Consider the following 13815-nt stretch of genomic DNA (forward strand, 5'->3'; position numbering starts at 1 on the left):
AGAAACTTGGGGACCGTTCATTCGACATTCTCATATGAATTAATTTGATCTCTTCTAGACCTTTTCTCTTTTTATTCTTGTTCTGGTATGGAGTTCCGGAGTTTTTGACACCATCATATACATATAAACTGTTATTATTGCTCATGTTAGTTTAGTTTAGGTTTTATTTTTTTTTCAATATATTTTTTTTCTTGCATTTTTTAAAATTTTTTTTCTTCTTTTGATGATTATTCTTGTTCTTTTTCATGTATAATTAATATAGGTTAGATTGATTAATGTACTATTTCTTTTGCTGATATTTTAATAAGATATTGTTATTCTATTACTAATTTAAATAAGTCTAATGTACTCATAACCTATTTAATATTATGATATATTTTTTATATATGAAATTCAATAAAAAGATTGAAAAAGAAAAAGAAAGCAAGCAACTGCTTTGCAGGACAACCCTCTTCAATGCACAAGGTTGGCCCTGTTCTTTCAGTCACTTGTCACTTTGACCCCTACATCCTGGTCTCCTAAACATAGAAAACCTACAGCACCGTACGGGCCCTTCAGCCCACAAAGTTGGACTGAACATGTCCCTACCTTAGAAAATACTAGGCTTACCCATTGCACTCTATTTTTCTAAGCTCCATGTACCTATCCAAAAGTTTCTTAAAAGAACCTATTGTGTCCGCCTCCACCACCGTTGCCGGCAGCCCATTCCATGCACTCACCACTCTCTGAGTAAAAAAAACTTACCCCTGACATCTCCCCAGTACCTACTCCCCCAGTACCTTAAACCTGTGTCCTCTTGTGGCAACCATTTCAGTCCTGGGAAAAAGCCTCTGACTATCTATACGATCAATGGCATTGCACTGAAACTCAACAAAAGGTCAAGATAGTATTTTATCTTCAGACATTGCTTTTTGCAGACTTCAGGACTCAGTGCCAAATCAGTCACATTTCTAGCAGTGTATTTGTTTCCTCTCTGCCTTTCTAGCATTTCAGATTTCATTTGTCTCTTGTTTACACTTCTCCCAAAGAAATGCATTTGTTTTCACTTGGCTCCACAACACTTGTGGTACACAATCTCTCCTTATCCTTTCACAGGTCTTCCTTTTTGTTCTCTCCATGTATTACCGCTTACACTGATTAAAATTATTTAATTTCTAATCTTGTGCAGTTCTGATGATGTCACAATGACTTGAACTATCAATTCTTCCTCTCTCCATTGATGTTACTAACCTGCTGAGTATTTTCTGATCTTATATCTTCTTACAGTTGAATGTGAACAAAAAAAAAGACACAAGGTCTCTGAGGATATAGTTATAACAATATCCTCATTGTAGATTTTGGACCCAAATTAGATACTCTCCTGAACTCAATGCCTCTGATGTCTTGTAAGCAGTCAAATGGATTCAGATCCATGAACAGTTTATCTTTGGTATTCAATCATAAAAATTATGGAAGTTTATAAATGTGAATTCCTGAGGCTTGCAGCTGTTTCGTTTCTGTAATAGTTTGACTGCAATCTATCTCAAACAAATACATCTACTTCAACTAGAATGCTTGCAGCATAAAAATATTAAAGTAAGTTCATTGCTATCAATGTGCTATTATTGGGAATACATCAATATACTTGGAAAAAAATAACTTTGGTCCTTTAGCTTTTCATGGTGGTTTTCTCTACTTTTCCGTTACTCATGCATTATTCTGGAGTTTCTAACTCTACAGGAGACTATGATATACAAGGGAATTGAATGGATTGATAATTCAGAGTAGCCTTAAATTCTCTGTCCAGTAAAATTGATGTTACACTTCATTAACTTCAAAAGTCCCAACATTCTTTTTGTAACAAATATCACCTTAGTATGAGGTTCCTAACCTAAGGTGTGAGAAAACGTTGGGCAGTATTAACTTCTTATACAATTTCACTTAGTTAAAATGGTATAGAAAATCAAGAAGAACCCAAGTCTAATTTATTAACTAGCTTATAGGATAACACAGTAACACCTTCCTCACTCCAACTCATAGGCTCAGCATTAGCCATTATTTATTTTTAAGATGATTGGGTTGGTCTACACTTAACACCTGAAGTATAGCTATAGTCTGGGAATTATTTTAAGCAAAAGACAAAGAACAAATGTTTAATGAGGTCATAGTTTTAAAGTTAGTGTATGCTCTGCAATTTTTAAACATCAAGCTTCAAACATGTTTACTGGATCCCTTGCAAACTATAAACAGCATTGGATTTCATGCTTTGTGAGTGATCCATGGTCAGCTCAACCTACACATAGGCCGAAAGAACTTTGATCTTGTGGCAATACAGAAATTTTAATTGTGATATGACAATGCTGGCAGGATTACTGAAGAGTTACGTACATCACCTCTGCCTTTCTTCATTCTTCTCAGATGAAGCTCAGGGACAAGCTGCAGCAGAGGATGCAGGACAGAGGACTGAGAGGACATGAACAGTGGCAAATGAGGAACAATGATCATCTCACCAACCATTACAACAATACATTCTCAAAGGAAGCTAAGCAGACATAATGTGAGACAAAGCAGAACAGGCAGGGGGTAATGATCTTTGCAGAAAAGTTACAACTTGTATGAAAGATTTGTGCCAATAGGTTTGGAATCAATTACTGACAGACAGTATTGATTGCTTCATAAGCTAATACAACACACAATGGCATACCTGTATGTCTTTTGCTTCATTCAAGAGATTTTTCTAAAGAATTAAAATTATGAAGCCAAAGCTCATTTTAATTCCTTAAAAATAGTTTTGTTATTCCACAAGGTTTTTAAGACAGCATTAACTATGATCCTTGAAAAAACTGAGATTATTTTGGCTCAATTTTTAAGTAAAATATATCCTTCAATTACTAAAACAGCACCAATGGTGCTCTTGCATAAAGGTGTGGTAAAATTGGCCCTCAACTATGATGGTGAGAGTTCTTGAAATGCACAATACATGCCTGCTGGATGTAGGCAGCAAAGGCATGTCATGATATCAACAAGCAATTAATGCAGGTTAATGTTTGTACTGCTGTTTTAGAGTATGATGTACCAGATAACTTGCTCTCATTTCCATCGATACTGCCTGACCTGCAGAGTTCCTCCAGCATTTTGTGTGTGTTACTCTCCAAGCTTTTCACAGCCTGGAATGCAACCCGTTGATCCCATAGCAGTTCGGACACGCTCACTAACTCTTTGAAAAGGTTTGTTGTTGACTTATTTTGACTGTTAAGTTAGAATTTCATTAATTCTATTGCACTTCCTTATTCTGCTATGAATGCCTGCAAGAAAATGAATCTCAAGCTATGGTGTTATGTACATACTTTGATAATATATTTAATTTGAACTTTGATTCTACAAGGTTCTGGCACTGTCAATATTTAACTTCAAGATGCATGACTAGATGGACTGATGTTTCAACTGCTGAAAGACGCTAAAAAATTCAGGCTTCAGCACCGATCACTTGTAATAGTGAACAATTCCCATGGAATTTAAAATGCATAGGAAAATGAGCAAAGGACACATGGATATATGGGGAAAGGGAAGAAGAGAATGGTTCGAGTCAGGTACCTCTTCTGTCCAAGCTTACAGAGAATTGTTCCCCTGCATAAATGTGGTGTTTCTGAGCGGAGACAGAATACTTGTGCTCTGCAACAATACAGTAATTATTCCAAGATGGTGCCTCATCCTGCTGTTAAACTCAGCCAACACATAAGAGAGTGTAGGTTGATGGGGTGGTGGATATGAGAAAGAGCATTAGATACGAGGACACAATCATCGTTGCTTTTAGCACTGCCACTGGTCACTGCTTCAGCTATTGCTCTGACATGGGTACTGAGGCTTGCTTACCTCCTGCCCATTAACTACTGCCTCCAGACACAGAAGGAGTTAACAGCTAGGAGGTTGTGTGTGGAAATTCAGAGATGTGGATGGAAAACAGTTCCAAGTATATGAGAGTTTGCTGGACCTCATAAAGTCCAGGCTTGCCTCCTGTAGAGGGTATAGGTGTTGGGGTTGTGCTGGAATGAACCATATCTAAAGCCAATAGTGGCATTTGATAGACTTTTATAGATGCGTGGTGTGAGCATATTGACTGATTGTGTCACAGCCTGGTATGGAAACACCAATGCCCTCGAGCAGAAAATGTTACAAAGAAAAAATATATTGGATGCAGCCCAGTCCATCACAGGTAAAGCTCTCCACACCACTGAGCACATCTACATGGAGTGTAGTTGCAGGAAAGCAGCATCCATCATCAGGGACCCCCACCACCTTGATCATGCTCCCGTCTCACTGCTACCATCAACAAGATGGTACAGGAGCCTTAGGACTCACACCACCAGGTTCAGGAACAGTTAAAACCCCTCAACCATCAAGCTCTTGAACCAGTGGAGATAACATTATTCAACTTCACTTACCCCATCACTGAATTGCTCCTACAACCTACGGACTCATTTTCAAGGATTCTTCATCTCATTCTCTTGAGATTTATTACTGAGTTATTATTGTGATTTCATTTTTTCTTTTGTATTTGCACAGTCTGTTGTCTCTTGCACATTGGCTGTTTGTCCACCCTGTTGGGTGTGTCCTTTCAGTGATTCTTTCATGGTTCTTGGTTTAAGGTAGATGAACTTGCAGCACAGTTGCAGATTGGCAGGTATGATGCTGTAGGTATTACGGAATCATGGATGAAAGATTATTGTTGAAACTTAATGTCTAAAGATACACTATATTGAAATTATAGGCAGGAAGGCAGAGGGGGTGGCATTGCTCTGTCGGTAAAAAATGAAATAAAATCATTAGAAAGAGGTGATGTAGGGTCAGCAGGTAATGAATCATTGTGGATAAATCAAAGGAACTGCAAGGGTAAGAAGACCTTGATGGGAGTTTTATACAGACCCCCAAATAGTAGTAGGGTTGTTGCCTACAAATTACAGCTAGAGATAGAAAATCCATGCCAAAAGGGCAATGTTACAATAGTCATAAGGGACTTCAATATTAAGGTAGCTTGGGAAAATCAGGTTGATGCTGGATTACAGGAAGGGGAATTTCCAAGAGTGCCTATGAGAAGACTTTTTAGAGCAGCTCGTGGTTGAGCCCACTACAAGTTCAGCTATTCTCGATTGGGTGTTGTGCAACGAACCAGAATTGATTAAGAGGCTTAAGGTAAATAACTGTTAAGGACAAGTGATCATAATATGATCAAATTCACCCTGAAATTTGAGAAGAACTTCCCAAGGTCAGATGTAGGAGTATTGTAGTAGAGTAAATGGAATTACAGATGCATGAGAGGGGAATTGGCCAGAGTTGATCAGAAAAGAACACTGGCATGGATGACCACAGACAGCAATGGCTGGAATTTTTAGAAGCAATTCAGAAGGCACAGCATCTATACATCCCAAAGAGGAAGTAGTATTCTGCTGGAAAGATGACACAACCATGTCTAATAAGAAGTCAAAGCCAACATAACAGCCAAAGAGAGGGCATATGATAGTGTAAAGATTAGGGGGAAGTTAGTGGATTGGAAAGATTTTTAAAACCAACAGAAAGCAACTAAAAAAGTAATTAAGTTAAAGATGGAATATGAAAGTAAGCTAGCCAATAATACTAAAGATGATACCAAAAATTTCTTCAGATACATAAAGAGCAAAAGAGAGGCAAGAGTGGATATTGGACCACTGGAAAATGATGCTGGAGAAGTAGTAGTGGAGGACTCTGAAATAGTAGATGAACTGAATAAGTATTTTGCATCAGTCTTCTCAGTGAAAGACACTAGCAGTATGGTAGGAATTCCAGGTGTCAGGGGCCATGAAGTGTGTGAAGTTACCATAACTAGAAAGAAGGTTCTTGGGAAACTGAAAGGTCTGAAGGTAGATAAGTCACCTGGACCAGATGGTGTAAACCCCGGAGTTCTAAAAGAGGTGGCTGAACAGATTAAGGAGACATTAGTAATGACCTTCCAAAAATCACTAGATTCTGGAATGGTTCCGGAAGACTGGAAAATTCAAGAAAGGACAGAGGCAGAAGAAAGGAAACAATGGTCCAGTTAGTTTGATCTCAGTGGTTGGGAAGATGTTGGAGTTAATTATTAACAATGAGGACTCAGGGTACTTGGAGACACATGATAAAATAGGCTATTCTCAGCATGGCTTCCTCGAGGGACAATCTTGTCTGACTAATCTGTTGAAATTCTTTGAAGAAAGAACCAGCAGGATAGACCAAGGAGAATTGGTTGATGTTGTGTATTTAGATTTTCAGAAAGCCCTTGAAAAGATGCCACACATGAGACTGCTTAACAAACTACGAGCCCATGATATTACAGGAAAGATTCTAGCATGGATAATGCAGTAGCTGATTGGCAGGAGGTAAAGAGTGGGAATGAAGGGAACCTTTTCTGGCTGGCTGCTGGTGATTAGTAGTGTTCCACAGGGGTCTGTGTTGGGAAAGCTTTTTACATTATATGTCAATGATTTGGATGGTGAAACTATTGGCTTTGTTGCAAAGTTTGCAGATGATATGAAGATAGCTGGGGGGGGCAGTTTTGAGGAAGTAGATAGGTTACAGAAGGACTTAGATTAAGAGAATGGTGAAAGAAATGGCAGATGGAATACAATGTCAGGAAGTGTATGGTAATGCACTTTGGTAAAAAAAATGAAAGGGTTGACTATTTTCTAAATGGAGGGAAAATGCAAAAAGCTGAGACGTGAAGGGACTTAGAAAGTTAATTTGCAGGTTGAGTCTGTGGTGAAGAAGGCAAATGCAATGTAAGCATTCATTACCAGAGGACTAGAATATACAAGCAAGGAAGTAATATTCAGACTTTAAAGAACTGGCAAGGCCTCTCGAGTATTGTGAGCAGGCTTGGGCCCCAAACAGCAAGGGTAAGAACTTGATGGGAATTATATACAGGCCTCCCAACAGTAACTGGGACGTGGACCACAGATTACGACAGCAAATAGAAAAGGCGTGTCAAAAGGGCAATGTTATGATAGTCATGGGAGATTTCAACATGCAGGTTGATTGGGAAAATCAGGTTGGTAATGGATATCAAGAGAGTGAGTTTGTTGAATGCCTGTGAGATGGCTTTTTAGGGCAGTTTGTTGTTGAGCCTACTAGGGAATCAACTATACTGGATTGAGTGTTATGTAATGAACCAGAGGTGATTAGGGATCTTAAGGTAAAAGAACCTTTAGGAGACACTGATCACAATCTGACTGAGTTAAATTTGATAGGAAGAAATTAAAGCCTGACATAGTAGTATTTTAGTGGAGTAAAGTAAATTACTGTGTATGAGAGGGGAGTGGGCCAAAGTAAATTGGAAGATGCTGGCAGGGATGACAACAGAGCAGCAAAGGCATGAATTTCTGGGAAGAATGAAGGTGGTGCTAGACAGACGTATTCCAAAAACAAAGAAATACTCAAATGGCGAAATAGTACAACCATGGCTGACAAGAGAAGTCAGAGCTAAAGTAAAAACAAAAGAGAGGGCATACAGCAAAGCAAAAATTAGCAGGATTGTGGATTACAAAACTTTTAAAAACCTACAGAGCACAACTAAAAGAATGATTAGAAGGGAAAAGATGAAATATGAAAGCAAACTAGCAAATAATATCAAAGTGGGTAGTAGAAGCCTCGTCAAGTCTGTAAAAAAAAGTGAAAGATAGATGAGAATGGATAAAGGACTGCTAGAAAATGAGGCCAGAGAAATAATAATGGGGGATAAGATGACAAGTAAACTAAATGAGTATTTTGCATCAGTCTTCACTGTGGAAGACACTAGCATTGTGCCAGATGTTGTAGTATGTGAAGGAAGACAAGTGAGTGCAGTTACCAATACAAGAAAGAAGTGCTCAAAAAGCTGACAGACCCAAGGGTATACATAGGTCAACCAGACCAGATGAACTGCACCCTACGGTTCTCAAAGAGGTAGCATTAGAGATTGTGGGGGCATTAGCAGTGATCTTTCAAAAATCATTGGACTCTGGCATTGTGCCAGAGAACTGGCAAATTGCAAGCGTCACTCCTCTCTTTAGCCTGACCTCAGTGGTTGGGAAGATGTTGGAGACAATTGTTAAGGATAAGGTTATGGAGTAATCGGTGACACTGGACAAGATAGGACAAATGGAAAATCTTGCCTGACAAATCTATTGGCATTCTTTGAGGAGACTACAAGAATAAATAAAGGGGGTGCAATGGTTGTTGTATATTTGGACTTTCAGAAGGCCTTTGATAAGATGCTACACATGAGACTGCTTACCAAGTTAAGAGCCAATGGTATTACAGGAAAGTTACTGGCATGGTTAGAGCATTGGCTGATTGGTAGTGAGTGGGAATAAAAGTATCCTTGTCTGGTTGACTGCCAGTGACTGGTGGTGTTCTGCAGGGGTCGGTGTTCGGACCACTTCTTTTTATGCTGTATATCAATGATTTAGATGATGGAATAGATGGCTTTGTTGCCAATTTTGCAAATAATACAAACATTGGTAGAGGGACAGGGGGTGTTGAGCAAACAGGTAGGCTGCAGAAGGACTTGGACAGATTAGGAGAATGGGCAAGGAAGTGACAAATGAAATACAATGGTGAAAACTGGATTGTTATGCACTTTGGCAGTAGAAATAAATGTGCAGTCTATTTTCTAAACGGGGAGAAAATCCAAAAATCTGAGATGCAAAAGAACTTGTGAGTCCTTGTGCAAAACACCCTTAAGTTTAACTTGCAGTTTGAGTCGGTGGGGAGGAAGGCAAATGCAATGTTAGCATTCATTTCAAGAGGTCTAGAATACAAGAGCAGGGAAGTGATGCTGAGGCTTTATGAGGCACTGGTGATGCCTTGCCTTGAGTACTGTGAACAGATTTGGGCTCCTCAACTTAGAAGAGATGTGCTGGCATTGGAGAGGGTCCATAGGAATTGGAGAGGGTCACAAGGATGATTCTAGGAATAAAAAGTTTATCATAGGAGGCAAGTTTGATGGCTCTGAATCTGTACTCACTGGAATTTAGAAGGATGAGGAAGGGGGGGGGGATCTCATTGAAACCTTTCAAAAATTGAAAGGCCTAGACAGAGTAGATGTGGAAGGGATGTTTCCCATGGAGGGGGAGTCTAGGATAAGAGGGCACAGCCTCAGGATAGAGGGGCATCCATTTAAAGCAGATGTGAACTTTCTTTAGCCAGTGTGTTTATGGAATACATTACCACATGCAGTTGTGGAGGCCAGTTCACTGGGAGTATTCCAGGCAGAGCTTAGTAGGTTCTTGATTGGATACAGCATCAAAGTTTATGGAGAGAAGGCCAGGGAATGGGGTTGAGGAAGGGAAAGAGGATCAGCCATGGATGAATGGTGGAGCAGACTCGATGGGCCAAATGGCTTAATTCTGCTCCTATATGTTATGTTCTTATCTTAGAAAGGACATGCTGAAGCTGGAGAGGGTTCACAGAGGTGCTCAAAAATGATTCCAGGATTGAATGTCTTGTCTTATGAAGAGCATCTGATGGCTCTGGGCCTGTATTCACTAGAATTCAGAAGAATTCTGAATGGGTGACCTCATTGAAACCTATAAGTCTTGATAGAGTGGATGTGGAGAGGATGTTTCCTATGGTGGGACAGTCTAGGACCAGAGGACACAGCCTCAGAATATAGTGGTGTCCTCTTAGAATGGAGAGGAGGAGGAATTTCTTTAGCCAGATGGTGGTGAATCTGTGGAATTGTTTCCCACAGGCAGCTGTATATTTAATTTTATTTATATTTTGATTAATTGATTTTATTAATTAATTTATATTTTGATTGGTCAGGGCACGAGGGGATACAGGGAGAAGACAGGAGATTGGGACTGAGAGAGAAATTGGATCACTCATGATGAAACGGCACAGCAGACTCAATGGGCCAAATGGCCAAATTCTGTTCCTATATCTTATGGTTTTGACTAAGTATACCTACAAGAAAATGAATCTTAGATAATTTATCTAAGAATCTTACTTTGAAATTTTAATCTTGAAGATATTTCACTGACTGCTCACACGCAAGGTAAATGAACTTTCTGCAGCTTCTCTCTTGGGGCCTCCTTGCTTGATTCATGGCATTACCTTGCATGTGTATCCATTGTCTCCGCTTTTTAGGCTTTTTCACCTCAGTATTTTCTCTAACACCTCCAGTCCAGCACGGAAAATCACTGGAGCCTGCTGCATTTTCAGTCAGCTTTGCATCGCTCTTTTCCATTTCCCTTCCCACATCTGAGTCACCAGTATCCTCACTACTGTGTGCATCCTTTTTAAGCAACATAAAATAACCTTTATAGTTAATGGTCAACCTATCTGACCCGAGGTTACTCGAGATACTGGCACCCTATTGTCATGACCAGCTAATCAGTAGGGTAGTTAGTTGTTTGGCCACTGAAATCAGTGTGATTAACAGATTAACCATTGCCTGTATTCAATTCGACAGTTATGAATCAATCACACATGACAGTATCTGTCTCAGTTTAGGATTGTTGACTATGCAATTACATGATAAATCAAAAACAGTGTTACTGAATTCTTCAACTTGGCAAACTGGCATTTTTTAAATTAAATTAATTATTCTCATACACTCTAACAGCAGCATTATGAAGAAAAATTACATGTCTTTGCCTTTCAGGAAAAACAGAGAAATAAGCGATTTGCAAGTAAAGAAAAATCCATCAGACAGTTAATTCTTACACATAGCTGCAATACTGAGGGACACTGAAGATCAGTCATGCTTGCAATCAGTGTGTCCTTTTCTCACAAAATTCTTTTAAATGTTCAGTAGCTGAGTTGGGCCATGACTTCTGTACTGTCCCCACTTAGATGAATTTTACCTAGTTATTACAATGCAGGGGCCATTCACCTCACTAGGCCCATACAAGCTCCAGCAGCATAATCACATCAGTTGCACTTTCATTTTCTTGTAACCTATTCTCACTCAGGTAATCATCAATTTCACTTTGATTCCTTTGTCATTTACCTACACAGGGGCAAATAACAGCAGCTAATTTACCCCCCAGAATATCTTTGAATTGCAGGAATAAATCATAGCAAACAAGGGAAACACTTGCCACCACAGGGAGAACATACAAACTCCACACAGGTATCTCAGTTTGGTTTAACTCTCCTTCACTCCTACTGCTTCCATTAAATGTTTTCACTATAGGAATATATATATATATATATATAAATAAATAAAAATGCTGGGTAGGGGTGCACTCAATATTATTTTTTCCCCCAGCCCTCATCAGTTCCACCTTCAACTCTTCTTCTAATATAATATCTTAGTCAAAAATAAGCACATGAATGTCAGGAAAATGGAAGGATATGGACATTGTGTAGGCAGAGGAGATTAGTTCAGTTAGCCATTTGATTACCAATTCAACTGGTTCAGCACAACATTACATGCCAGAGGGCCTGTTTGTGTGCAGTACTCTTCTGTGTTACGTGTTCTATATCATTAACGTTGTTTCCAATTTCTATCATTCTTCAGCTTTCCCGACTTTTTCTTCTCTTTCCATTGGCTTCGTCTTTCTCAGAATGCTTTTTCTAAGCCCACTGACTCCTACGTGTTACTTAATGTAGGGAAAGAGTTAATGCCGGAATAAAATGGAAGCTCAAAGACAAAATGTCAGTTTGTGATGTTGTGATAGTCTGGGGAGGTGTGCGAATGCATCTCCCAAGATGAGATAATGAACGATGTTTTACACTTTACAGGTCTGTTGTCCCTGTTTTCCCAAATTGTGTGTCTGGGCTGAAGGTCATTAGAGATAGAGACAGACACATGGCAGGCTTCTATTGTTTTATTAATCACTTAATAGATTCTGAATTATAATTTAACATCAAGATTAATTAATTCATCAAATATATGAATTTAAGACTATGGTCCTTTACAAATAACAGGGCCTTCAGGAAATGTGGAAAACTTGTGGTTTTAATCCTATTCAAATCCCCTTGCTCAGATTTTTTCTGGTTCATTGATGACTGCATGGATTCTATTTCTTACACTTATCCTACATGAAAACCTCTTCAGTTTGGCTTCTAACTGTTATCCTTCCCTCAGCTTTGCACAGTCCATTACCATCTTTCTTCCTTTACTTCAATTTCTCTGAAGCTAGTGGGGCTAAGACCTTTGTCACAAATGCCCTATGGGTCTATTGATGACAACAAACTTGGACTTACAATTCAGCATGCCCTAGTTCCTGACAGGATTTTTCTATTCCAGCAGTTTTTCATTTCTATCCCATTTCTTCTCAAATTTTTATCTTTAAAGAATGTTGTTTTTCAGCTTCCCCCTCTCAATTGAGGATTGCCTTTCATTGGGATTAGAGGAGCTATTGACCTAGTAGATCTCATTTCTCACTTTTTTTCATTCCTTCATCTTTGCTCAAAACCGGGTTCAAAACTAGGTTCCTTGTCCTCAATTTCATTTGCTAGCTTCCAAATCCAATGGGTCGCCTTCCCTTTATCCCTTCTTGTCCACTTCATCATATCCTCGGAAACACACTAGTCTAATTTCAAATGGCAATCAACATTTCTTTCTCCCCTCCTCTGACACTTCCATGTAATATATGCCCTTTTGCTTTGACTCTTCCTTCTATCCAAAAAACACTATCCATGTGAAAGAATATGGCAATTCTTTCAATTGAGTCAGGCATATGGTGCAGCATCCTCTACATTTGGGAGACCAAACCCAGATTTGGTCATTATTTTGCCCAATCTTCAACCTGTTTGCAAGCATAACTCTCAACTTCTGTTTGTCATTTTAATTCTCTATCCCTCTAGCATTGCCATTCTGACATCTCAGTTTTCTACATTGAAACAAGATAGTCCAGGAAAAGCACTTCAGCTTCTGAACAGAGATTAAGCAATTTTATGGGTTCTACAGCAATTTCAGAAAATGAACAGTGTCTCAACTTTCTCAGATAACATTGTGTGTTATGTTTCTGCTATTCCAATTTACCTCACCTCTGGACCAACTTTCTTACAGATAACATTGCCTTTTAATTTACAGATTAGTTTTGTCATTTAATTTTTCCATCTTCCCCCAATTTTTTTGTTCTGTCCTCTTTCCAGATTCCCTTTCCCTTACTTGAACTCTGTTACATCTAACTTTTGCCTGTTGTGATAAAGGAATCACTGACTTCTCACTTGATGTGCATTTCCAGTACAGTGGATTCTGGTCAATTGGGGCAATGGTTAATCAGGACAGCTGCTTATTTGAGACAAAAAAACTAATTGAGAAAATAGCCAGGATTCCTTTCACTTATTTAGATCACTATGCCACTAATTGCTGTACAGTTTCTAACTAGCACAGTTCCATGCATTTGTGTGACTGTTAGACACTACACTGTCTCAGAGTGAACATTTTAAATAGTGTCAGTTGAATGCACTTGTGTTCAAAAAGCAGTGATTTTTGCCATTGATAGTTTGCGAGAAATAAGCAGCAAGATAATTCAGAACTGTTTTGCTCACTTCAGTCTCAAGCATTCAGGCTTGGAGTTGGCAGAAAAAAAAGCCATAAGTGAAAATGAAACAATTTCACTACTTCAACAATTCAGGAACTATGAAGAATTTGAAGATATTGACAAACATCTTGAATGTTACAATGAAGATGAAGATTTGGAGAAGGCAATTACCTAAAGCATTGTATGAGGGTAATCCATTATCTGTACTAGGTGTCTGCGTTAATTTTGCTTATTTACAGTCAATCAAAAATCATGGTATCCTTTGTCAATAACTATTAGAAACTAATAGAGTTTTATGGTACTGTAATAGTAGTGACAGTGTTCCAAGACTTTCTGTATTTCATTT

General features: G+C 38.8%; 1 protein-coding gene across 5 annotated transcripts in view; it reads right to left on the reverse strand.

Annotated features, from left to right (window-relative positions):
- Positions 1-13815, reverse strand: part of nmu (neuromedin U) — a 59645-nt gene that overhangs the window by 8618 nt on the left and 37212 nt on the right. For 4 of the 5 annotated variants that reach the window (XM_059989225.1, XM_059989228.1, XM_059989229.1 and 1 more), the window contains one exon: positions 2368-2442. The exons of the other annotated variant lie outside the window; for it this stretch is intronic. In XM_059989225.1, coding sequence (XP_059845208.1) covers positions 2368-2442 — 75 coding nt within the window. The remainder of the gene's footprint in view (positions 1-2367; positions 2443-13815) is intronic. 5 annotated transcript variants of the gene reach the window in all.

Source organism: Hypanus sabinus, chromosome 14 (genome assembly GCF_030144855.1).
Source record: "Hypanus sabinus isolate sHypSab1 chromosome 14, sHypSab1.hap1, whole genome shotgun sequence".
In the NCBI taxonomy this organism is placed as follows: domain Eukaryota; kingdom Metazoa; phylum Chordata; class Chondrichthyes; order Myliobatiformes; family Dasyatidae; genus Hypanus; species Hypanus sabinus.